The sequence below is a fragment of the Solanum lycopersicum genome, chromosome 2, assembly GCF_036512215.1.
Source record: "Solanum lycopersicum chromosome 2, SLM_r2.1".
Classification (NCBI taxonomy): domain Eukaryota; kingdom Viridiplantae; phylum Streptophyta; class Magnoliopsida; order Solanales; family Solanaceae; genus Solanum; species Solanum lycopersicum.
The window spans coordinates 68495710-68520417 of NC_090801.1; the positions used below are offsets into that span (position 1 = coordinate 68495710).

Below are 24708 nucleotides of genomic sequence, written 5' to 3' on the forward strand. Positions count from 1 at the left end.
GAATTGGAACAGTTTCTTTAAGATAACCCAATCTTCTTGAATGATCCAAGAGAGGTCCACTTTCTATTTGAAACTTATACACTTTGAATTCTGACAAGTGACATGATAAATGTAGCAGTAGTAAATAGCAACATTTTTTTTAGATGTATATGAACGAAGATTTTTTTTTTATTTAAAAAAAGCAGTTCTCAATGAGATATGTTTTACCTGTAAATTACCTCATAATCATATTTAACTAATTTATTTGTTTCATTGTTTATTCTTCTTATTCCGTTGTATATATATCATGTTTATCTCTTCTCCTCCTCTTTTTCAAGCCAAATTTATCAAAGCCTTGACTTGAACTCATATCTTCTTAAAATTTATTTTTTAAATACAATAGTTATTCACAGCATTGTATTTTTTTTGAAATAAAATAATTTGACAGAAATCCATTCATTATATTTTTTTTACCGATTAAATATGCAAAAACTTCATTAAAACTCTTTTTGTTAACTTAAAACAAAGTTTAAGCCTAAAATTTTGAGGAATTTTTTCTGTCTATTCTTTATAATGACATATTTAAGGTGGCTCCATAAAATTTAAGCATTAAAGGATCTTCTAGTCTTAGATACATAATATTATTGGGTTTATAAGTAAAGACATAGCCTTTCATCAATACTTCCCGTGTAAATTTTCTTAGACATTTAGCTCGAAAAAGAAGAATTACATAGTTGATAATCAGCATTCCATCTAAGAGTTCATATACAGTGGTCAGACCAATGAAAACAATAGTACTTATGCATATCTGTCACGTATATTAATAATAAATATATAGTAATTAATTAATAAATACACAGACGAAGCTCTTAGCATCAATTGTGCTGGTCAACTATGTATAAAACATACATAACAATTAACTGTTAGAAAAATATCCTACTTGGCTGAAGAAGCTAATTTTTCAACTTTTTTCCTCTTTCATATTCCTTAAAGATACTATGATAATACTCTATATCGATTAATCATTTCTAAATAAAAAATGTCATACTAGGTTATGAGTTTTTAGGCCTTCAAGATTGATTTTGTATTATAAAATAAAAGCCTTTTTAACCCAAAAAAGAAAAAAAAAGAACCCTTTAATTTCTATTATAAGTCAGGTAATAACAAATCAAAATGTTACGACTTAGAAGATTGATTAGTTGCTTCTAGTTGATTTTCCTGTTGCTTAATTAATTAAGTTGTTTTAAACCATAAATGTCGTTTATAATTTTTCTTATTTATAATTCAAAGTACTCTGAAGCATGATTGAGAAATAAAATAATGGGAAATAATGAAGGTCAAGCAACATCAGAAATATTTCAAAGGCAAAACAGGCAATAGCGTACAAAGTATATCTTGAAGAAACTTAACAACACGTTTGCATATTAAAATATGAAGCATCATGTACATCACATTGTATGATTAGTATTCTAAGAAAAAATCAGAAAAATAAATAGTCGGCATCATATCCTTATAATCAGATCAAAAAGAATCTTTCGATCATTTTTTATAAGTCATAAGTCACAATTAAAAATTTGAGTTACACTAAAAATAAATAAATAAAAATACTATTGATTTTGGTGATGAAAGGGAGTGCAAAAAAACAAAGCCACGGATTCAGTTGTCCTTGATGTTGTTAGACTATATTTTCTGAGAAATACTTGTTCACATTGGTGACTGTTAATTAAATTGCACCGATCAACTAATTTAACTATAAGATTTATTTATTTAAGTAAAGATACATATTCTGTCTGTTTATGTAATTGTACTTTTTTCAAATTTATTTTGAAAAGAATTAATGGCAAGTTCTTGTAGCATACAAATATTATAACATGCTCAAAATCCATAGTTGTGGATCTTCCTCCAAAGGTTCCTCTTGATCTAGCTAAAAGGATGGGGGCAATAAGGAACCTAAAAGAAAGTATTATACTATTAGTTGGATTAAAAAAAGAAGTTTTTTTTTCTTTTCAAAGTGATCTTAAAAAAAGTGATTTGATTGATAGGATTTGATATATGATTTTGATGAGATTGATAATTCAATTTTTCTTCATAGAGTGTATTAATTTGATTTCGTAAACAAGACTAAGCATGTTGCAATTAGAAGCAAAACCCCAAAAAACAAAAGTTCCAAAAACCTTACAATCATAAGTTGCGACATGCCTAAAACTAAAAGTTCAAAAAATTTCTATTCCATCTGTTTCAATTTATATGACATTTTTTATGTCCTGAGAGTCAACAATTTAAGTTTGACCACGATTTGCAAGTGGAATTTTCAATTTTTTAAAATGAAATTTATATATTTATAAACTACGTAAAAAAAAAAATCTACGAGTTACAATAATTTATAATTCGAAATGATTAAAAGATCTATAAAAAGTTTCCAGTCAAAGATAGATTTATTTGATTCTTGAAATTCAAAAGATGACATATAAAATGACGCGATGGGAGTACTATATTTTCTTTCTTAAACACTATATTGTCCAGTTTAATATGATCGGCATAGATAAAGTTATCACTTTAAGTATAATTAATGATAGAAGTGTATCATACAAGATATATTTCGCTGTTTTCTTGCAAGTCATTGTGTATTGACTTTTTTTTCCTTGTTAGACTTTTCTCCTTCATTTTTTAGGAGTGTTATTTTTTAAACTTTCATTATATTCCAATTGCAATGCAAGCAAATCAACATTTGAACAAAACATTACTGCAACACCACTTAAAGAGAGGAATATTTTTTAAAAAAAAGACCAGATCCCAGGTAGAATCACTACAATACAAATAATTATTAGCGGCATTTAATTTTTAATTGTTGTTAAATATGTATTTTTAGCGGTCATTGTCACTTGTCCCTAAAATCTTTAGCGGCATTGGTTCTAATGACACTTAGCTAATGCCTGTAAAGACTTTAGCCTATTTATTAATGTCAATATTTAATATTGCTAAAAGTTATTTTTGGTTGCATTGAGTTGGTACAACTAAGACAGGACATGTGTAACAAAAACATAAAACAATACTACTAATACTCGTATCTGTTACTTCACTTATTAATAAACTTAAACTCAATATATTCTCATTCAACAATCTTTCAAGTTTAAAGTGGATAGAGGATTAACCCTCGACTTCGTCCATGAACTCGTCAAAGATGAGTTTATATTTGTTTTGATCAATGATAAAGACACCTTAGTATTTTTTCATTAATTTATGATGATTATATTATCATCATTAGCACAATGTTTCTATTTAATCACATTATGATTAGCATATGAAATGAACTAATTACATATATCTATTGGATTAATATATACATATATTTTCCGATGGAAAGGGAAGTTGAAGGTGAATCATCTAGAGTAGCAATGCCACCTCCCAACACAGGGAAGCTGATAACCATTCTCACTATCGATGGAGGAGGAATTAGAGGAATTATTCCTGGAGTTATTCTTGCATATCTTGAATCACAACTTCAGGTAAATTAATAATTAATAAGAAGAGAGTACAAATTAATTGTTGGCTATATCATGTACGTATATTAATTTTAATTTTGTTTGAAGGAATTGGATGGTGAAGATGCAAGAATCGCGGATTATTTTGACTTGATAGCAGGAACAAGCACGGGTGGTCTTGTAACAGCCATGTTAGCTGCACCAAATAAAGATAAACGCCCTCTTTATGCTGCCAAAGACATTACTCCTTTTTATATTGAGCACTCCCCAAAAATATTCCCCCAGATCAGGTTAAGCCATGCTACATAGCTATAATATACGTATCGTTCCTTATATTCTTAATCCTGATAGTATCAACAAATACATTCTACTTTCCACTAGTATTAAATATCAGACATGATTATTCATTAAGCATATGGAAAAAAGTCAACTATGTATTAGATAATTTTTTGTTTAAACAATATGCTCTTATGATTTTCATTTATTTCACTGACCATTAAGCCACACCCTTAAGTGCATTGATTTTTGTACGATAATTTGGTGTTATATTTATGGGTAATACTTCCCCTTCATCTATTTTATTAGAGACCTGCCAAGTTAACCATGCGTTCATGTCAATCAAGACGAGTCTTAGGCATATTGGTTTTGTGAGTTGCTGCTAAAAGGCCATTTTTGTTAGCTCCGTGTAAGTTGTCACTAATTACATGAGTTGCTGCTAAAAGCATTTTTGTTAGCTCCGTGTAAGTTGTCACTAATTACATTTGACTTTTGTGACAACTCCTTCACCAGTAAATCCTTCACTTTAGTGGCGACTTGGCAAAATTTTGTGTTGTAAATATTTTTGTAGCGTACAATTTGACTTGACTTATTGTGGTGATGTGTGTCGCCTCAAATGAGCATTCATTGTGGCGATCAACTTTTAGTTATGGAAATATATATTAACACGACCCAATTGTCACTGCTATACACTTTTAGCGGTGGGTTTTTGGGTATTTCATCTACTTCGATCGCCCTAATAAGTCATATTTCTTGAAGTAGACCGTAAATTTAACAGTTTTTTTTTTTTTTTGGTCTTGCTCACTTTTATGACTTTTACCCATTTCATTGACGGTTACTTTTCAAAGAGCTTATATCTATCTTTTGATTTTTGTGGGATTAGTTGTTGCAGTGGACTATTTGCTGGAGCCATAAATCTAGCAAAAATGATTAACGGACCTAAATATGACGGGAAATATCTTCATGAACTTATAAAGAGACTTCTAGGTGGCACGAGGTTGCATGATACCTTAACTGCTGTTGTAATTCCAACTTTTGACATCAAAACACTTCAGCCAGTTATCTTCAGCTCATATGAGGTGTGCCTAATTCTATTGTATAACAGGTTGTAGAAATTAGAAAAAGGCGGTTGAAACAATTTAAACTATTTTTTAGGCAAATTCGAAACCTGAATTAAATGCGGAACTGGCGGACATTTGCATTAGTACCTCGGCAGCGCCAACATTTCTACCTGCCTATTGTTTCAACACCAAGGATGCTCAAAATGAAGATCGTGAATTCAACCTAATTGATGGTGGCGTGGCTGCTAATAACCCGGTAATTTATACAACACAAAATTGTTTGAAAATGATCAGCACTAGCTTATTCATCACACTTTTGTATATGTGATGTGATAAATATTCTAGACATTGGTGGCCATTGGTGAGGTGACGAAGCAAACATTGATGAAGCACGAAGACTTATTTCCTATCAAGCCTATGGATTATGGTCGTTTTCTAGTGATCTCATTGGGGACAGGCAATGCAAAGAACGAGGGAAAATACAATGCTAAAATGGCTTCGAAATGGGGATTACTTAGCTGGCTAACTCATGACAACTCCACACCAATCGTTGAAGCTTTTAATCAAGCAAGCGCTGATATGGTTGATTATCACAACTTTGTGGTTTTCAAAGCTCTTCATTCAGATGATAAATACCTCCGAATTCAGGTGTACCTCGACCTTCAATGATATCTGTAACTTTAGTATTTTTATCAATAATATTAATCGTACATTTATTTATTTGATACGACCAGGATGATACTTTGACGGGGAACTTGGCCTCAGTTGACATATCGACAAAGGAAAACTTACAAGGTCTCATCAAGGTGGGAGAAGAGTTACTGGACAAACCAACTTCAAAGATTAATTTAGACAAAGGAGTTTATGAAGCTGTTGAAAACGGAGGAACCAACAAGGAAGCTCTACGAAGGTACATGATAATTGTCTATCGAATTTTTTAAACGTGAAACATTCATTATATATATATATTAACCAGTAGTAGTTTTATCGTCTAAAAATGTTACAGGTTTGCAAAGAAACTTTCGGACGAGAGAAAATTCCGGCAGGCTAACGCCGGCCAGTAGCCGGTTGGTGTAAATGATAGTCATCCACTTTGTTGCTACAGCGTGAAATGTATTAATGTTCCTGCTTAATTAATTTCCCCTTATTTTTATGCATTTATAATATAATGTTGGTGGGTTTAAAGCTGCGCATGCATACCTTTTGTAACATTTTCCTACTTTTATAATTTATTTGGTCTTGTTTAATTTATAGTATATAGTTCATCAATTAGTTCTATATGACACATTTTAAAAAAAAACAGTGGATTTACACGTGGTACACAATAAACTTTTTGTTATAGAAATAAAGAGACGAGAGAGAAGTCAGACAACATGAACAAAAAATTTAAAAATGTTTTTTTTTTCTTTTTAATATAAGCATTCAAGTAAAAACCTTAAGACAATGTAGGAACGAGTAAGTCCACCAAGATTCTAATCCGCTCTATCCCACATAATTTTCTTAAAAGTTCTTTTTACATCGTCTAAAACTATGTTACTATAACTTACCTCAAAACTTAATACCTTCATAATATTTTTCAAACTATCTTGAAGTTGTTATTAAGTATCAAATATTTTCTTGCTAATAAAAAATTATTCTAGAGACTTGTATTTCACGTTGAACTTTAAGAAAAATACCTCTCAAGTCTGGATAACTTCGACTTAAATAAATAGAATATTTCATATTATTGAGATCTTTTTATCAATATCTTAAAATATGAGATATTAATTCAACATATATTTTTAAAGGAAAATGCATCCTTTTTATAAGGGTAAACTAGAACTTAACATAAAGTAATTGTCTTCAAAAACTCTAACGAATCTTAAAGGTCAAAGAACATGAATTAAGTTTATTTTATAAACATTACCTTGGATCAAGTTTTTTCTTTTTAATGCCTCACATGGTTCTATGCTTCAATGAAGGTAAGCGCGGTAAACGTGTGAAATCGTGCGTTTGTTAACAGAAACCAACACATGTCCAACAATTAATCTTCCAGGACTTTACAATTAAATAAATTGGAATTATTAGATGCTGGTACAATTACTTGAACACGACGCTGAAGAAACTAGAGAAAAGAATATTATTACGAGTTCTTTAACTATTACTCCATCTTATCTGCTCTTAGTTTTGTTTTAATTGTTATTTAGATAGAGAAAATATTTTTCAAATACCTTCTAAATATTGTGACTTGCTAACTATTTTAACTTATAATACATTTTATGTATTTCTATGTACGTAATTCTATTTCAAAAAGGTTAAATATCTCTATCAATATTCACACCAAACTTCTTACTTTGAATCAAGCCAAACAAATTGAACCAAAAGTGAGAGTATACTTCATTTATTAATTAAAACTCAAAACTAAGATATAATTCAATCATCTAATTTGATTGGATGGTGGAACTCACATCCAAGACGATTCAGTTGAAATTTGTCCATGAACTCTTCAAAGATTAGTTTTTTTTTTTTTTTATGACAAGCTCTTCAAAGATTAGTTTATATATCCTAGTTGTAATAATCATCGACAAAAACACGTTACTTTTAACATTTATCTCTTCTTTATTTTTAAATAATAATCATCATTATTTAAGACAATCTCTCTATTTATTAGACTCGTCATTAGCATGTGAGATGAACTAATTGTTAAGTCTCTATACATAGGAGTGTTATTTTTACGTGAACTTATCTTTTGGATATTCCGATGGAAAACTCAGCTGCAGTTGGAGTAGCAATGCCGCCTCCTAACAAAGGGAAGCTAATAACCATTCTCTCCATCGATGGAGGAGGAATTAGAGGAATCATTCCCGGGGTTATCCTTGCATATCTTGAATCACAACTTCAGGTCATTTTTACTTATTTGCCTATGTATACCTACATTAGTTTTAGTCTACAAGTTGAATTCACGATCAACTTTAAATCATAGATCTGTCACTCAACTGAATATATCGGTTTTGTTTGAAGGAATTGGATGGTGAAGATGCAAGAATCGCGGATTATTTTGACTTGATAGCAGGAACAAGCACGGGCGGCCTTGTAACAGCCATGTTAGCTGCACCAAACAAAGCTAAACGCCCTCTTTATGCTGCCAAAGATATTACTCCTTTCTATCTTGAGCACTCCCCCAAAATCTTTCATCAGATTGGGTAAACCATGCTACTCTTTAAGTTTTTCTTTATATATATATAGTTCTTGATTTTTCTTTTTGGTTATTAGACCACACCCTTAAAATACACATGTCTTGATTTTGGATTTTTGCAGTGGACCATTTGGTGGGGCAATAAATCTAACAAAAATGTTGAACAGACCAAAATATGATGGGAAGTATCTTCACACACTTATAAAGGGACTCCTAGGAGGTACCAGGTTGCATGATACCTTAACTGCCGTCGTAATCCCAACTTTTGACATCAAGGAACTTCAGCCTGTCATCTTCAGCTCATATGAGGTATCTTCTATACCCCTTAATAGTACTGTAAATCATTAAAAAAAAAAAAGAAATGGTAAAGTGAAACTAACCATTTCCTGTAGACAAAATCAAAACCTGTTTTGGATGCGGAACTGGCGGACATTTGCATTAGTACCTCGGCAGCGCCAACATTTCTACCTGCCCATAATTTCAAGACCAAGGATGCTCAAAATAATGAAAATGAATTCAACCTAATTGATGGTGGTGTGGCTGCTAATAACCCGGTAAATAAATGTATAAATTCTTGAATGATCAATACATTACAGTAGAAAATCCGGTAATATATGTATTGATGAATATTTTAGACATTGATCGCAATTGGTGAGGTGACAAAGCAAGTACTGATGAAGCATGAAGACTTATTTCCTATCAAGCCCTTGGATTATGGTCGTTTTCTAGTGATCTCACTGGGGACAGGCAATGCAAAGAACGAGGGAAAATACAATGCTAAAATGGCTTCGAAATGGGGATTACTTAGCTGGCTAACTCATGACAACTCCACACCAATCATTGAAGCATTTAATCAAGCAAGCGCTGATATGGTTGATTTTCACAACTTTGTGGTTTTTAAAGCTCTTCAATCGGATGATCAATACCTCCGAATCCAGGTATATATCTGTCACACTGAATAGACATGTTATAACAATTTATTTGCCTTATTTTTTCAGAAATATTAATTAATCTCGTCTGCTGTTTGATACTACCAGGATGACACTTTGACAGGGAACTTGGCCTCAGTTGATATAGCGACAAAGGAAAACTTACAAGGCCTCGTTAAGGTAGGAGAGAAGTTGCTGGACAAACCAACTTCCAAGATAAACTTAGACAAAGGAGTTTATGAAGCAGTTGAGAACGGAGGAACCAACAAGGAAGCTCTTCGAAGGTACATACACTTGTCTCTCACATTTGTAGACGTTCAACATTCATTATATATAAACAACTGAGGAAATAGTACTACCATTGCCTCATTTTGAAATGTTGCAGGTTCGCAAAGATACTTTCAGATGAGAGAAAGTTCCGCCAGTCCAATGCCGGCCAGTAGCCGGTTGGTCTAAATGGAATTGTATTGTCATCCATTTCTGTGTATTATTTGTTTCAGTTAAATAATTTTCTACTTAGCTATTTCTTTTTATGATTTCATAGTACTTTCACATATATATATATAAAGTCGATCCACTTGGGAGACTCCAAAAACAAAGTTAACAAATATAGACACAAACTGCAAAAAGCACTGCATCTGTAAACACGTTATAAACTGAAGTAATCTCTAAAAATTGTAATAGAAATTAGATTCTTAAGTGAGTAATTTCACATAATTAAGTACCTGGGTAATTCACTCCATACAAAACAAAGTATAAAGTAAAATCAAATATAAAGTTGCAAACATAAAAATGATAAGGTAGCTGTTTGTGGTGTACCCCTATATTTGAAAAATACAAAAAGAGAACTTTTAACTGAAATCTAGTTGCTGCTGCTTCAGAAATTCGGGTCTGAAGTTGGGCTCGGGCGAATGGGCCTAGAACGTCGTCATATGCTTTGGCATGTCACCGCCCAGAAGAGAAATTATGAGCTGGGGCATCAGCTATTTAACATACAAAATTGAGATACTATCACCCAATCATCCTATTTTAACTAACACAGATGAACAAGGTCATGCAGTAAATAACATCAGCAGACAATGTCCCAAGTTGTGGAATCAATCCTCCCTTGCATAATAAGCTTTCTAAGATTTTCAGACAAGTGCTTCAGTAAAAATCATTTCGATTTTTTTTATCAGAAATCCTTGCTCCTGCAATCTTGACAACAGGGTGATCCTTTGGTTGGATAAGCTTCAAAGCTAGATGAACCCTCAGATCACCCATTAACTACTTTTGGTTAACATCCACAATTCACTTAAGTCTACATCAATGTAGGGAGGGATGACATCCGCTGGGCATAGAAACTTTACCGTTCTCTTGATGATATTCAAATATAACCCTACCAAATTGGTTAACCGATAATTATTAGAAATATAACAACATACCCGCTTGAAGTCCAACTAAGTGAGGTCTAGGGAGGGCCGATGATTATTAAAAAAAATTTTAAAAAAATAAATAAAGAAAAACAAAAGCGCAAGCAAATAGGAAATGGATATCATCTCACATGTTATCCGTGTTTCCTTTCATCATTTTATCCTTCAGCAAGGATTCTTTCTTCTGAAATTGACCATCAATTCTAAGAGAAGCATTAATTATGAAGCTCACTAAGTCATAAGATACAGATTTCATATATTAGCTGAAAGAATAGACAACGTACCCCACAAACAGATCGTGGGCTCATGTTTTTAAGCATTATTAAAAGAGGAATTTATTGAATTGGGCTAACCCTATTTGAAACTAAAGAGCAGCCCGGTGCACTAAGCTCTAGATATTGCATAGGTGCGGGATGGCCGGACCACAAGAGTCTATTGTAGGCAGTGTTACTGGCATCTATTTGAATAAAAAGGAAGCATAATAGTAATTAGGTTTACTCTTTACGCCCTATCCTCTACTTTTAGTTGCTCAAATCTTTGTATTTACCTTTTTTGATCAAATGGCAGAGGTAAGTTAGACTATCTGGGTTTTAGTCATACATCTGAGGTATAATGACCTCAGCAGCTGTTATAAACTATCCAATATGAACCTCTACTATGTAAGGTGGACAAATTTGACTGTTATCATTCTCAAAAAAAAAAAAAGGTGGACAAATTTGAAGTAACTGTAAACATTTTTTTTTAGAAATGCAGTGAGTTATGTTTATCATTAAACAAGTTTATGTCCGTATTTTTTTTTATTTTGAAAAAGGTAACTTTATGTCCCGTATTTATCATTATGATTGTCATTTTTTTTTTGGAGAAGGTAGTGTATTTTATAAATGATCAGCACTAAGAAGTGCTGTTAAAAATCTGCATCTGCAGCAAAAAGGGAACTTCACAAAAATCTAACCCTTCTAGACCTGTAGTGATTCTATCACATCTGGAATAAATTAGTTTAAGCCTCATTTATTTGTTGCATTTTTTACATCAAAAAAGAAGAAGAAGCTAATATTTGGATTTTCTCTTCTAAATGTTGTTTTCCATGTCTTGAAAACATCTTCTATTTCTCTCAATCCACACAGTTCACCAAACAGCAGCTGGTGCAGTGTTCCCTTTTGATTGCCTTATTGACTTACTAATAGGTAAGACTTGAGAACACTTTAACCCTAACTTTTCCTCTTTAGAATTCATTGTGTTTCTTCTCAACCATAAATCCGTAATGGAATTCAAAGTTGATGAACCCAAGGCGGAATGACTGGGATCTAACTATATTATTAGAAGATGGCTGCATCAGCTCTTTTACAGAGTGAGAGATGACTGAAGCGCTGGACATCAACGTCCTAGCCAGATAGCTTTACTACAGTTCTTCACCAATTTTTTTTGGCACATCTTTAGAAACGGGATGCTCTAAACTTATAGCAATTCTATCCTGAAGGAAGATTTTAGAAGAGCTTCACTGTGCTTAACGATAGGGAGAACTGAATTAAGAGACTTCAAGCCAATCCGATCGGTAGTTAGTAGTAAATGATTACAAAATCACTTGCTGAAAGACTAAAGAGGGTAATAGTTGCATTGATTTGAAGTAACATCAAATGAGTGCCTAGAGAACCTGGAGGTCTAAGAAAACTTGACATAGTGAGGTCTAAGATCTACTAACTGGAACCTCCTCCTGATTCCTGAACACTAAAATAGGATCTGATCGAAGATGGTTTAAACAGATAATACATTCAATCCAGAGGGTAAGACTGCCGGTGCTGATTAATGGGAGACCAGCGGGGTTGTCACAAGACTTGGACAAATAGCAAGAAATAACCAGGCATGTTTCACCTAATTTGGGATTTGAACCCTACCCTCCCATGGCTCCCAATTAAAACAGCTAGATTACACACTTGGGTGCTCTACATTGAGAAACTTCTAGGTCCATCATAACCATATAATATTAGCATTTAATGAATTCAAGAAAACCAGCCGTTACACCTTAGGATAAAGAACTGATGCAAGTGTAACATATGATAAGCTAAGTTTCAATACATCACTACGCAAACCTACATAGTAAGGAAATTGAAGACTTCATAAAAAAATAAAATAAACATGTATTAGCAAGTTACCAATAGGAAAAAGCAGATGTATCAATTACTCACCTTTCTTCAAACCGGAGCCTCTAAATATAAGAGGAACCCCAACCTTTAGTAAAGCACTTGATGGAGCTCTTTTAAAGGTAACATTACGAGGCGCATCTGAACCAGCTTCCAGATGAACCTGAACATTGAAATAGATAAATCAGTACATAGACAGCTCTGTTTCCTGAACTACAGCTCCTATGTATAAATGAATTGAAAGCCACTATCTATCTTCATACCAATTCAAAGTAACAAAATCTAATAAATAAAGGGAAAATACCTTTCTGAGCAGAACTCGAACTTTCTCAATAACGTCAGTAGAGGGTAAACCTCATGATCAAACAAACTGGATAAGAAATGGGAGTGACCGAGATGGTTAACAAGCTTCCTTATCTGATTAGCCTAAACAGAGATGAGTCTTGTGTTACCACCATGTTGGGCATCCTCTTGTTCAAACACTATGCTGGGTACCCGCCCAGCTTTCCTCTCTTTGGCGGCGAAGTCCTTTCCCGAAGTGACACGAACAACTGCATGAATAGTTTCTGCGTATTTTGGATCGGGTTTAGGGAAATCATCTAGGTCTGGAAGAACTGCGGTGGCGACGTGCCTGAAAAAACATAAATGGTAGAGGGATTTGGTTCAGCACAATGCGCCGGATCAACATTCTTGTATGTGATCTGATCAAGTCGGAGAGAGTATGCAAGGGGGGGTTTTGAGTTGAACACATGTTCGCTGCACAATTTACACAGGGTGAAATGGAAAAGGTAAATTTCCATGTTCATTTATTTTTATTGATTTACATGCAACTGTTTTTTTAAAAAAAGAATAAAACAAAAACATAAATAACTAGACGAGATAAAATTCAATTATTTGAAAAATGTTATTTTGTCGTCCACTTTGTTGCTACCGCCTGAATGTATGTTCGACCTTTTCCCAATCTTTATAATTTTAATATTGGTGGATCTTTAGTAGCATATCGTTCGTTCTGTATATCAGTCAATGAAGCAATATGGCAATACTTTGTTATAAATACATAAAGTGTCGTCATTTGTTTACTGGATCATTCAATTACCTATAATACACGTTCAACTCGATTTGCAGCTTCAAAGACTCCTAAAACAAAGGTAAGTCGACTAATGTAGACGCACTACAACAAACATTGCATCAGTAAACCCACGGTAAATAGTAATCAATAATATTCTGCAACTTGAAGAGCATAGAAGTTCAACTTCTTCATCGACTCGATGCTCCGCCAAATAAATATGGCTAAGGAACTGAAGGGTATTTACAGAACACTTCACATAATCAACCCTCTCATCAACTATACTTGACACCCAAAAAACTTCAGGCTATACATAAAGACATTCCCTTCCCACCTATTTTTTTTTTGTTTTCTTTTACGAGTTATTCCATCCCAATGAGCCTCACAAGTAAGAATTTATGGTATAATAAAATAATGTAACAAATAAACGAATATTACTGTTCAGCTATAATTTAGGGGCTATGCAAATATCTCTGCTGAATGACTGTCTCTGCATTCCCGTTGTACTGTGCAAGGAGGTGAATTGCATCTGCTCTGGGCAATGCTAGAAATTCCTGCACCACATATTCACAAATAAGTAGCTGCTGTACTAAAAAATGACCTGAAAAAGTGGCACATAATGAGAGCACCCAGAAAGTCAACACAATCTGCTGACAAGCAGCACACAGTGACCAGGGGAGATACACATCAATAGAATAGCATCAAGTAGAAGGGCTTCACAACAGGTTCATCGAGATGCAATAACAAGGATAAAGTTAGAAGCAAGCTTAAAAACCAGAAAGGAATAAAAAACTCACCATAACTTTTAGTATTGCAGTTTCATCACATCCAACATCTCTGGCCGATGACTGGGTTGGACTTCCATCTTCCTGTTTCCTATTATTTGAGGAACCAGTAACTTGAGATGATCCATCAGTGCTCATGTCAACATCCAATCTGGAAGCATCTATAATCAATTTGGCACCAACTTCCTTCAGGGCGTCGATCCTCAAGAGCCCCTCAAATCGATCTTTACACATTTGAAGTTTGAACCACTCACTGTGTGTATACAGCGTGGCCCTTATGATCTTCATAAGCTGGGGTTCTTCAATACCAAGCCTCCTACCAATAGCAACCTTTGCATGGACAAAATTGTGACAGTAAATTAGGTGAGTCAAGATACTAGAACACGAGATTTTCAATTTGGACTTTACATATATCAGCCCAATGTTTAAATCAGCTAAATTCGGCGTGTCAAAATGGTCTGAGGTGCGGGTTGCACAAGTCGTGCTTTTATGGGCTAATTTTGCCAATCCTAGTGATATGCTAGTGTTTGCCATTAATTATTTTAATTACTATGTAAGTCAGATTCTTATGGAAGTAACATTAACATGCTCCCAAGTTCCTAATTAGTAACTAAACCACAAGTTGCTAGATAAATCAAAGAGCATTCATATACAATACCCCACCCCACCCACCCCTCATCCCCCCCAAAAAACAGTCATCACCCTTGCCCCTCCTACAATGAAAAAAAATTGTACAATTCAGAGCAACATCAATATTTTGTTGATTTTTCCAAATATTAATTGGTTATGAAGAACAAGAACAACAATTCCACACCAATGAAGAAAATCAAGAGTACAAACAATTAAAGCAGAATATGGTTAAAAAACAATTAACTTTTTTTTTGTAACATCATAGTCCCACATCGGCTATAGCTGGGGTGTTTGGTTTCTTATATGATCTTTGGGAAATTCTCATGTCGCTCTTGGAGTTAAATTATGTCGAAGTTCATCTTCTTATCATGGTATCAAAGTCAGGTCCATCTCAACTCTTGGTTTACCCCACGTTGGGCTCCCATATTTTATTCTCCGCAGTCCAATCTTGGGCGTACGAGGGGGTGTTGGAGTCCCCACAGTCCAGATGTCCAATCATGAGCTAGCTTCTAGGGTTCATTTACATTCCTTATCAGCAAAAGGTTATATAAATGAAGCAAAATCTATACCTAGCCTCCTAGAATCCCTGTAAGATTGGAAAGGGTTTTTATTTTGGTTTTCGCTCACTTGTAATTACTACAACATGTCCTTAGTGCTAGCTTGATATATAATACATTACCTTCCTCTTAGACTTTTCTAAATTAATTTGGCAACTCTCTTTAAATTGAAGCAAATGCCCACCTAAAGAATCAATACTCAGGAAACTGAAGTGAAAAGCTGGGAACGAGAACAAATCAAGTTCTTCCTTGTTGTCCTATTGACATTCATAAAACAACAGTACACTGTTCTTTTCATGGTGTGTTTCTCACTGAACAAGGATAAACCAAAAATATTGCAAAAGATAGGAATTACCTATAGATTAATACATTTTTCCAACATTAAGTTCTCACTCTCTGTTTTTCCTTGTTATAGAGAAGAACCATCCAAGCAGCACTAAGCCTTTAACAAGCCTTTGAAACTGTGTGTACTGAAAACAGTAAAACTGTCTATTGAAAATTAGTAAAACAGCTCAAACCAGACTAGCACTCATTTAATTCCAGTATCTTTGTGTGAGTAAAGAAGATTTCACGTCCACTCGTTCAGAAATAGAGAATCTCATCATTCTTGTTTATGTTTTTTCCACAATCAGTGCCTTCTCTGCCTTCTCTGGGAATCTCTGGTGAGAGAATTTAGCATCCAATTCGAAGCTCGTTGCGCATAGAGCAGCTCAACATAAACCCTCAATGGCACTATGGGCGTTTATATCTCTTAACACATTCCTACACAAATAACCTGGTTCCAAGGTTCACAAAACACCTTGGCAGACCCGATCATTAAGGAGGGTAAGGACAAAGAGTGGGCCTTCTTTGCTCTAACATAGGAGAGCAGGAAGCATAAACTCAATAAGCTGAGAAGTGGAACCAGAGCAGAAGTTAGTGACTCAATTCTTTGAGTGAGCCAAAAAATCCAAAACAATAGAATACAGTGACTAGAGAGAACATGGTTCTGAGAAGGAATTTAACAATGTTTTCCTCGGATACCATATGAAGAATATAAGTATTCAAGTGAGAAACAGAAGGCAATGGGTAGAGTACCCCATTACTATTATAACCCCCTCTAGAAACCTTAATACACCTGATGTAGGACGTTCTATATTTCTATCATTAAAATGTTACTTAAACTTCTTTTCTTAGCCTTAACAGCAGACAAACAATGTCATCCAACCTAGGACAAGAGTACTTAAAGCACGGTGCATTCTGGAATCAAGAAACAACGCTCCAGTCTTATATATACACAGATACACAGACAAGGAGATAAAGGGGACATAAGTGTAGGAAAAGATTAGCCAGCAACAGTTCACCTGGGGCCTGTTTTTACCATAAAGATTGCAGAATGTCATACCTGGAGTGAATTGGCAAGAACACATAAGGGCAAGCGATCATTAAATGCCTCTTCATTAGGTTTGAGCAAAGCTAGCAAAGTCTCCTTCAATGGCTTCAACAGATCAGGATGACTAGAAGCCAAAGGGCCCAGAAAAGAACAGGCTACCCTCAGTGCCTGAGTATGATCCCCAGAGCCAACCAGCTTCAAAAATTCAACCTGCCCAGAGGATTATTTTTAAATGCCTTAATGATATAAACATGCTTCTACTGATCTTTGTCCCAAGCAGAAGTTTTAACTTCCATACCTGCTTAAGTTGAAAAAGCAGAGAAGGGTTCTGCACAAAAAAGTTTGAATCCATCTCATTGATCTCCTCAACAACCTCCTCTGTCATTCCTCTGCTAGCTAATTCCTTCAAGCCCAGCACAAGCTCATGCTTGTCCTCTCTATTCTTCATCATATTCAGGAAGCATGATTTTGGAGAAACCTGTAATTAAAGGTGTCGAAACAATGATTACTTTGAACACTACTCCCGCATCTTTTTTTCTTGTTATATGTTCTACTTTGAAAAACCAAAATACATGCCTGCTGATCTTTCAACATTGTTGTGTCGGCATTAAGATCTTCTCTGCTCCTTTCACTGGTAGGTCCAGACACAAATTCTGTGTTTTCATGTCTCCCCCTCCATCTTTTCCGCTTGTTTGTTTCACCAACTCTAAGACACTTATTTTTCTGCAGAACTTTTTCAAACTGAGGGGTCCCACTGGTACTGCAATCTCCATAACTTGTTTCACTAGGGTAGCGTTCTTCGGTATCAGTACTTTGAATGCTAGCCAAGTTGGTACTTTCAGGTGATCCCTCCATGATAACTTGAGAAGCAGACGTGTCACTGCCAGAAAGTTTAGTGTTTCCGTCCCCAACTTCTGTGGAACAGTTCTTTGATAATTGTCCAGACTCTGATTGATCGTCATTGATACTAAGTTGCATCCCTGGGTAATGGAAAAAATATAAAAAAGCCAGCCTTGAGATACATATTAGCAAACAGAATGTAAGAATGAAAAGTAAAGTTGCTCAGAAAGTTACCAGGAGAATCAACCACACTGAAGTTGACAAAACCCCTATAGACACAATACTCATGAACAAGCTCATCAAACATGGGGTCATCCAATCTTATCCGGCACAGCTCATTCTGCAACAGCAAAGTTACAGGCACAATCTCAACAAAAGTATTTGTGATCTTCTACTATTTGACCTCAAAGCTGTACAATTAACAAGCTAGATCTACCTCATCAGCAAATCACAGAAAATCTGGAATACTACAAGAAACAGAAAACAACTCAACAAGAATGCAAATGTGTGACGAAATCATCCTCAGTCCCGTCCTCGAATTTTTTTACTGCGAAAAGCCACTGGTAGCACAAGTAAAGAACTACGGAATGATTTTCCATTTAGTGAAAAGAAAATGAATTATTGTTGAAGCAAAAAAAAAAGTCATACAGCCTGATTTGTTGAACAGGTAACTTCAATTTTTTTGACAATGTAATAAAATTCATTCAAAAGGGGGTAAAAACCAGTGGCTTACGCAGGATTTTTCATAAGCGGTGTCGATATATAATAAGTAAATAATTGATATAATAATATTATATTAATAAAACTGTTTGAAGTGTACTATTAACTTCCTTAGTTTTATCTTAATAACTTATTATTGTGTCGAGTTTCGTTTCGAACAAGTGATTAAATCATTAAAATACAATACAAAGTATACTAGTTCAATTGCTCCATTTTTATTCTAATTTAATTAGTAATTGAAGGTTGGAGGTTCGAATCTCAACAATATTAATTTTCATGCAAAAAAATAACTAGAAAAGCAAAAATCAAACAAAAACATGCGCTTATTGAGGCTCGAACTCGGCCAACGAGGAGAATCGTTGCACTCAAGTCGCAGGCCAAACCAACAAGCCAAGGCAGCATATGAGTTTAACGAGTGTCATTTATATTAATTGTAGTAATATTTTTTTTTCAGATTTATATATATATATATATATATAATATTAAAAAATTTCGACGAAGTAGTGTCGGATAACACCACTAGACATAGGATGGATCCGCCCGTGGCAAAAACTCGATGAACTACACGAAGTACACCACAAAAATAGAAAACCTTACAAAAAGTTTTCTACTAATGACGACCAATCTTCTATACAAATAGAAACATTATGGGTGCATAAAACGAAATAAGGGGTAAGAGGCTAATCTGTCAAGTACAGGATCCTTCTCTACTCCATCAAAAGCAGATAACTTTAATAACAGCTTCATTTTGAGAAACAGAAAATACCAAAAACTAGGTGGCTATATAGAACACCATCAACAATGTTCCCAGCTTCACCAGTATATACTAGACATACATTTTGCATAAATCAATGCAACAGCTGGGTGATGCTGGACGAGGACATCACTAGATTTCAAATTATCATCAGAAAATTGTGGCAGAAATAGTGTGATATCCAAGCATCTATGAGAAACTATCCCAGTTTAAAGTAATGTTGCAGATAATTTAGATTTTAGCAAACAGCTACTATTAAATAGCAAATACTTCAGCATACATACCTGAAATGCTTGATATAAGTCACCCTTGGCGAATCTCAAGCTATCAATAGCCCCCTGCCTTGTAAGCTCTACCGCATGAGCAAGAGCTTGTATGTCCACCTAATTTCATAAAATATTGATGTGACACAATGCCTAGAACATTGCAAGAATTTCTAAAGCCTAGTCCCCCAGAAAAAGAAGATACAGCAGTTTAAACTTCAACAAATAATGCACGTTATATTAAGCACCAAAAATCTTACTTCAAAGTAATAAAAAAAATACAGGAATAATTACACCTCAAATCGAAACTAGTTGGCATCTGTAATAGGAATCTTCTAATACCAACCAGTCACCACTCTGATTGGACACATTTTACTCGACCCAATATTTTGTCTTTTAAGGCAAATTAGGTACCAGATTTTCTACATTCTCTAAGATCTCTGAAAAATATAATAAAACAACCAAAGAGAATTACCACATTTACAAACCACATTCCTCTTCAGGTTTAATAACCAAAACAATTACATCATAATAGTAATAGAGTAGCTAAGATTTATAACCTCATCAAATGGAGGTGCTTCATAGGAACTCTCAAGTGGTGTTGCAGGGGGGTCACGGTCCTCAAGAAGTAATCTCTGTGTAAGATCTGATATAGGCGATGGAACTCCCTGACGAAAGCAAAATAATTTGTGTGTGCTGCAAAATGATTGTGAAGTTAAATAAGAACAGTAAGAGGACTTGGATCTCTGATGAAAGAATCATAAAAAGCCTATTCATTGGGTTTTGAATGAGTATCTAAGCTTGTCATGGATCATCTGGAAGTTGTACCAACCTTATCAAGTACCTCAATGACATTGCAAAAAGAGGATCATACGCACATAAATGAGCCCTTAAAACAGATGACAGCAGTCCAGCAATGTCAATCCTCCTCCTTGGAGACCACTGGGATAGTGAAGTGCAAAGACGTTAGTCACTTCTACTAAAATGAGACATTCAGTATCTCCGTTAACCCAAAAAAATCTCAATAAACCCCTCTAACTGCTGCCAGATGAACATTTATGGAATTCTTACTCGGGGCCAATGAAATAACCTCTTACCTCACTCACCACAGGAGAATTCTTATCTTCTTCGTCATAAACCAAGGCAAGAAGAATATGCTTAAATTCCTCATATGCTTCCTTAAGATAAAAATTTAAACATTCATTAGAACCCAAGTGTAAGGAGAACCAAGTAAAGCGAAATGATTTTCATATACGGATCAAGTATACACATAGAAAATTGTTTTTACTAATGAGATTGAGAGAACTCAAATGTACTGTTTTGAAAGTATGGAATTGATGTAATGGGATCCAAAGTGGCGAGAACCTGAGGATAGCGTGCAAGTCACTATCATCTAGCATAACCAGTATGTATGGGAAACATGATTAATGACAGAGAACCTACGATGAGAAATTCCATCCTTGATCCACAAAGAAACACCAGGAATGATCTTGTCAAAACAAATATTATCTATGTGCTGCATAAACATAACTTACAATCTAGTTGAGAAACATATACAACGACAAGTATATATATAAGTTGAGTTGTGATTACAAAAAAATAATTTTAAAAAAATTGTGGGGTTGACAGATCCAAGAGGTATTCACTAGTGTCAATGTTGATAAGGAATTCAAATGAACATGCAGGGACCTACTGGATATGCATCCAACGCACAAGGTGCCAGTGACTCTCGGAGGCAATTAATGGCAGATTCTCGGTCCTCTGTAGTTCCTTTCCTCAAAAGCTCAATAAACCTCTGCATAAAAATCATGGAGACAAGTTTCAAGGATCATCAATTATTTTTCTAAGTGAAGCATGGCAAAAAAGTTTGACAAAGCCTCTTCAGATTTTTGGAATCCAAAATGTGTCACCCAGTGATCAATCTCTCACTCAACTCAATAGTTGTGGTTAAGAAAAAAAAAAAAAGCAAAATGGTAGAGAAACACACCAAGTGACTCTTGTCTTAAAGCATAATTAAAGGGGGCACTTCAATGAAGAAATACATAGGGGGTTAAGGGAATATGTGTCTCTGCCTGTTACAAGAAAATGTAACAACAAATGAAAAGAACAACTATATCGACAAGAGTTAGAAGCCCTAGTTAATGAAATTTAATCAGTTCAAAAACCATTTTGATCTTAACTTTTCTAATATAGATTATGACTAATTTTATCAAATTAAAATTTATATCTAGTATTTTCTATTAAAATCATCCATAATATTGCTTTAACAATTAAAATATCTCATCTCTATGCCCTTTACAAGAGCGAACCGATGGGGGTTTGAAGAACAAAGCGCCCCAACTCAGGTTGTGGCTATATACGTATGCAAGTCAGATAGAAAAGACTTAAGAAACCAGTAACTCGAAAACGTCATCAGAAGTTGCGTCAATTAATTTTAAATCCTCGCTAAACAAATGGAATTGGTGAGTTAGAGAAACTATGATACTCGAAAGTTCAAAACAGAGAGAATTAATTCACTGTTGTTCCAAGATTTTAAGTCTGGAGACAAACAGCAAGTTACCTGCTTCTGTAAGCAAAAGAGAAGACGATGATCATCAAGAACAAAAGGCGCATGCACACGCAAGAGATCAATAGCGGCATCAATGTCACCAAACTCCACTAAACGTCTGATCTGCCGAATAAGCAACCTTGACTGATAAGAGGAAGAAGATGAAGATGAGGTTGACGAAGACGGCGATAGAGACGTCGACGGCGAAGTTGAAGGAGAACCTGAGTCTTCGATTAGGTTTTCCGATTTGACGAAATCGATAATCAGTGTGTCTAGTGCCTCCCAATTCACCGGTAAAGAATCCATGGATGAAAAGTTTGTTGTTCTAGAAAAGTGGTAAAGATTAAATGGAAAGGAAATTTATAAGTTTGACGATTTTATCTTGGGCTGTTGGGCCTGACGTTAAAAAACGACCAAAGCCCCGTTGAGATAAAGCCCAATAAATTATAACAGTTACATTACATATATGGAAACTACATACGCTATTATATATTTGAAAATATTTATCACATATTTTATAGCAACACGTTTTTTCCACTACACACATAAGTTATAATGCATTGCATTTTAAATACATATAGTTATTTATACAACGCATATAATAAAAATTTTGTTCATAAATAATATATTTATTTCTTCATTTTTGAAAACTTATTTTCTTAAAATAAAAATATTTCCTCTATACCAAACAACACCTAAAACACCAAAGTATTTAGATTGTGTTTTATATTTTACTCACCTCCACCCTCCCAACACCATTTTCTCCTTCTAAAAAAGAATTATATTATATACGTTTATGTTTTGTGATACACCTAAATACTGGTCAATTAGAATTACAAATTTTGGCTTATTATACAATTGTTCATGCATTTTTCTCTTCTATCTTTTTAGTGCGAAGTATCTTCTCCTATGAAAGCAGTTTTGTAAATATGTTATGAAAAAATACAATATTAATTATTAATTGAATTGATTTTCTAAATATTCTGGAAGTTATATCTACAAATACTCAAAGTTTCTATTATCATTAGTATGTGGATTATAGATGAATTAATTAATTAGATAGAAACCTGATAAGAGCTTGTTCATTTGTGACTTCATTCTCAACAGCTTCATTTATGCAGGTTTCAAGATTCATCCTTGAAATAGGCTTTTGCAAGATATTATTACCAATCTTCACCAGATTCTCCATGCACTTGCTTGTTGCTTAATCAGTCGATGATACATCTCCGCTTAAATAGTCATCCTGACAAAATTAAAAGAGTTCTACTTTAATTCACACTTTTAATGTCAGATTCATCTGAACTCAATACTTTTGATGCACAACATAAATTTATATATAATATTTACAAATTGGGTATTTGGAAAGGGAACAGGGGATTACTATAGTTAGCCTACCAACTCAGCTACTAGGACTACCTGTTCCCACAGATAGAACTACATACTTGCCATAAATCTAGAACATTTTCCGGCAATAAATTTGCTTTGGCTCCAGTTGGTCTCATCGCCAGCAATGCCTTCATAAATTAATAACGGGAGTACATTTTACAGTCACAGGAGTACTGAAGTATAATTACATTGTATATACTGAAGTCTTTTAACTTACAGGATTATTGGCTGCAATGCCTCCATCTATAAGGTCTATCATTTCCATGATAATCTTTTGTCTTGAACAAGTGAGCAGGTAAATAAACTGGAGCTGACGAAGTACCAACACAGATATCTGATAGTAAAGCATCAAAACCATGGCCTGCATTAGTTAAAATGGAGGAAAACGAATTTTCTTTTTGAAGAAAAAGATGTAGTGAAGTAAACTTTAAAACCTCATATGAAGAGAAAATTTGGGGCTCAAGTGTTTTGATATCATAAGTGGGAATAAGCAAATGAGTTATAGTTTCGTGCAATCTTCGGTTCCCCAAAATTCTACGGATTAAATTCCTTAGATACTTGCCGTCATATTTTGGACCCCACAACATTCTTATTAGCGCGGAGGCGATGGAACAGTTAATAACAACATAAAAAATAATACTCCATAATTTTACTTGTGCTGTGGAAAAATATTGGGACATTGCTTCTGATAAAATGGAACAATATCCTTAGCAGCATAAAGAGGACGGCCATGTTGTTAACATAGTGGCCATTAGGCCTCCGGTACTACTCCCTGCTATTATTATATCAAAGTAATCTGCAAGTCGAGCTTCTTGTCCATCCAACTCCTGCAAGAAAGTGTAACATTGTACATAGTTTGTGCAAATGCTCAATGCCTAAAAGATGAATTTGTCCTACTTGTAACTTTGATTCAAGAAAACTCAATATAGTTCCTGGAATGATTCCCCTAACTCCTCCTCCATCAATGCTCAACACTGTAATTCTTTCTCCATAACGCTCCATTGCTCTTGCAATTAAATTCCACTATTCGTAATGCTTGATTTAAATTTATTGTCTCTGCATACTGTGTATATATAGATGGCACCAAATAACGTATAGTACAAGTAATTTAATTATTGTTAGGACCAAATGCATGTCAATGAGAAGAAAATACTTCCCATTACGTTAAATGATTTCCAATTTTAATCAAGTAAATTAGAAGCTGTGTACGAAGTATTCAGGTTTTAATACAGTAAAATTTGCCAAATTGCAGAGGCGTGCAAGAAAAACTTGGGAATGGAACAGCTATTAATTGTGAAGTTTGTGGTAGATCTAAACTCTGGCATTCCACGCTAT

General features: G+C 34.4%; 3 protein-coding genes and 1 pseudogene across 7 annotated transcripts; 2 read left to right on the forward strand and 2 right to left on the reverse strand.

The window, feature by feature from the left end:
* The first annotated feature begins 1978 nt into the window (after nt 1-1978).
* LOC101254161 (patatin-like protein 2) lies at nt 1979-6049 on the forward strand. Of its 2 annotated transcripts, none has more exons than XM_019212483.3 (7): nt 1979-3485; nt 3570-3751; nt 4621-4816; nt 4893-5054; nt 5144-5446; nt 5533-5708; nt 5805-6049. In XM_019212483.3, exons 1-7 carry the CDS (start codon nt 3336-3338, stop codon nt 5860-5862), a joined length of 1227 nt encoding a protein of 408 aa, XP_019068028.1. In that variant the 5' UTR covers nt 1979-3335; the 3' UTR covers nt 5863-6049. The 2 variants fall into 2 exon arrangements, with proteins under 2 accessions (XP_019068028.1, XP_069150081.1); XM_069293980.1 differs by having other exon boundaries at nt 4630-4816.
* A 1151-nt stretch (nt 6050-7200) lies between these two features.
* LOC109119610 (patatin-like protein 2) lies at nt 7201-9421 on the forward strand. Its single transcript, XM_019212484.3, has 7 exons — nt 7201-7679; nt 7799-7980; nt 8096-8282; nt 8366-8527; nt 8609-8911; nt 9011-9186; nt 9288-9421. Exons 1-7 carry the CDS (start codon nt 7539-7541, stop codon nt 9343-9345), a joined length of 1209 nt encoding a protein of 402 aa, XP_019068029.1. The 5' UTR covers nt 7201-7538; the 3' UTR covers nt 9346-9421.
* On the reverse strand, nt 7992-23692 carry LOC101246489 (uncharacterized). Of its 4 annotated transcripts, none has more exons than XR_011214986.1 (16): nt 23055-23212; nt 22000-22312; nt 21133-21234; nt 20537-20617; nt 20272-20381; nt 20000-20135; nt 19461-19559; nt 17937-18042; nt 17439-17842; nt 17161-17340; nt 16875-17072; nt 14316-14633; nt 13957-14072; nt 12757-13083; nt 12498-12615; nt 7992-8927 (listed from the first exon to the last, which is right to left on the reverse strand). XR_011214986.1 is itself a non-coding variant. In XM_004231993.5 (13 exons), exons 1-13 carry the CDS (start codon nt 23174-23176, stop codon nt 13971-13973), a joined length of 2271 nt encoding a protein of 756 aa, XP_004232041.3. In that variant the 5' UTR covers nt 23177-23214; the 3' UTR covers nt 13641-13970. The 4 variants fall into 4 exon arrangements, 2 of the variants coding, with proteins under 2 accessions (XP_004232041.3, XP_069150080.1); XR_011214987.1 differs by lacking the exon at nt 7992-8927 and adding an exon at nt 9572-10280; XM_004231993.5 differs by lacking the exons at nt 7992-8927; nt 12498-12615; nt 12757-13083 and having other exon boundaries at nt 13641-14072; nt 23055-23214.
* LOC101253858 (uncharacterized) lies at nt 10049-13342 on the reverse strand (annotated as a pseudogene).
* Nucleotides 23693-24708: the final 1016 nt, after the last annotated feature.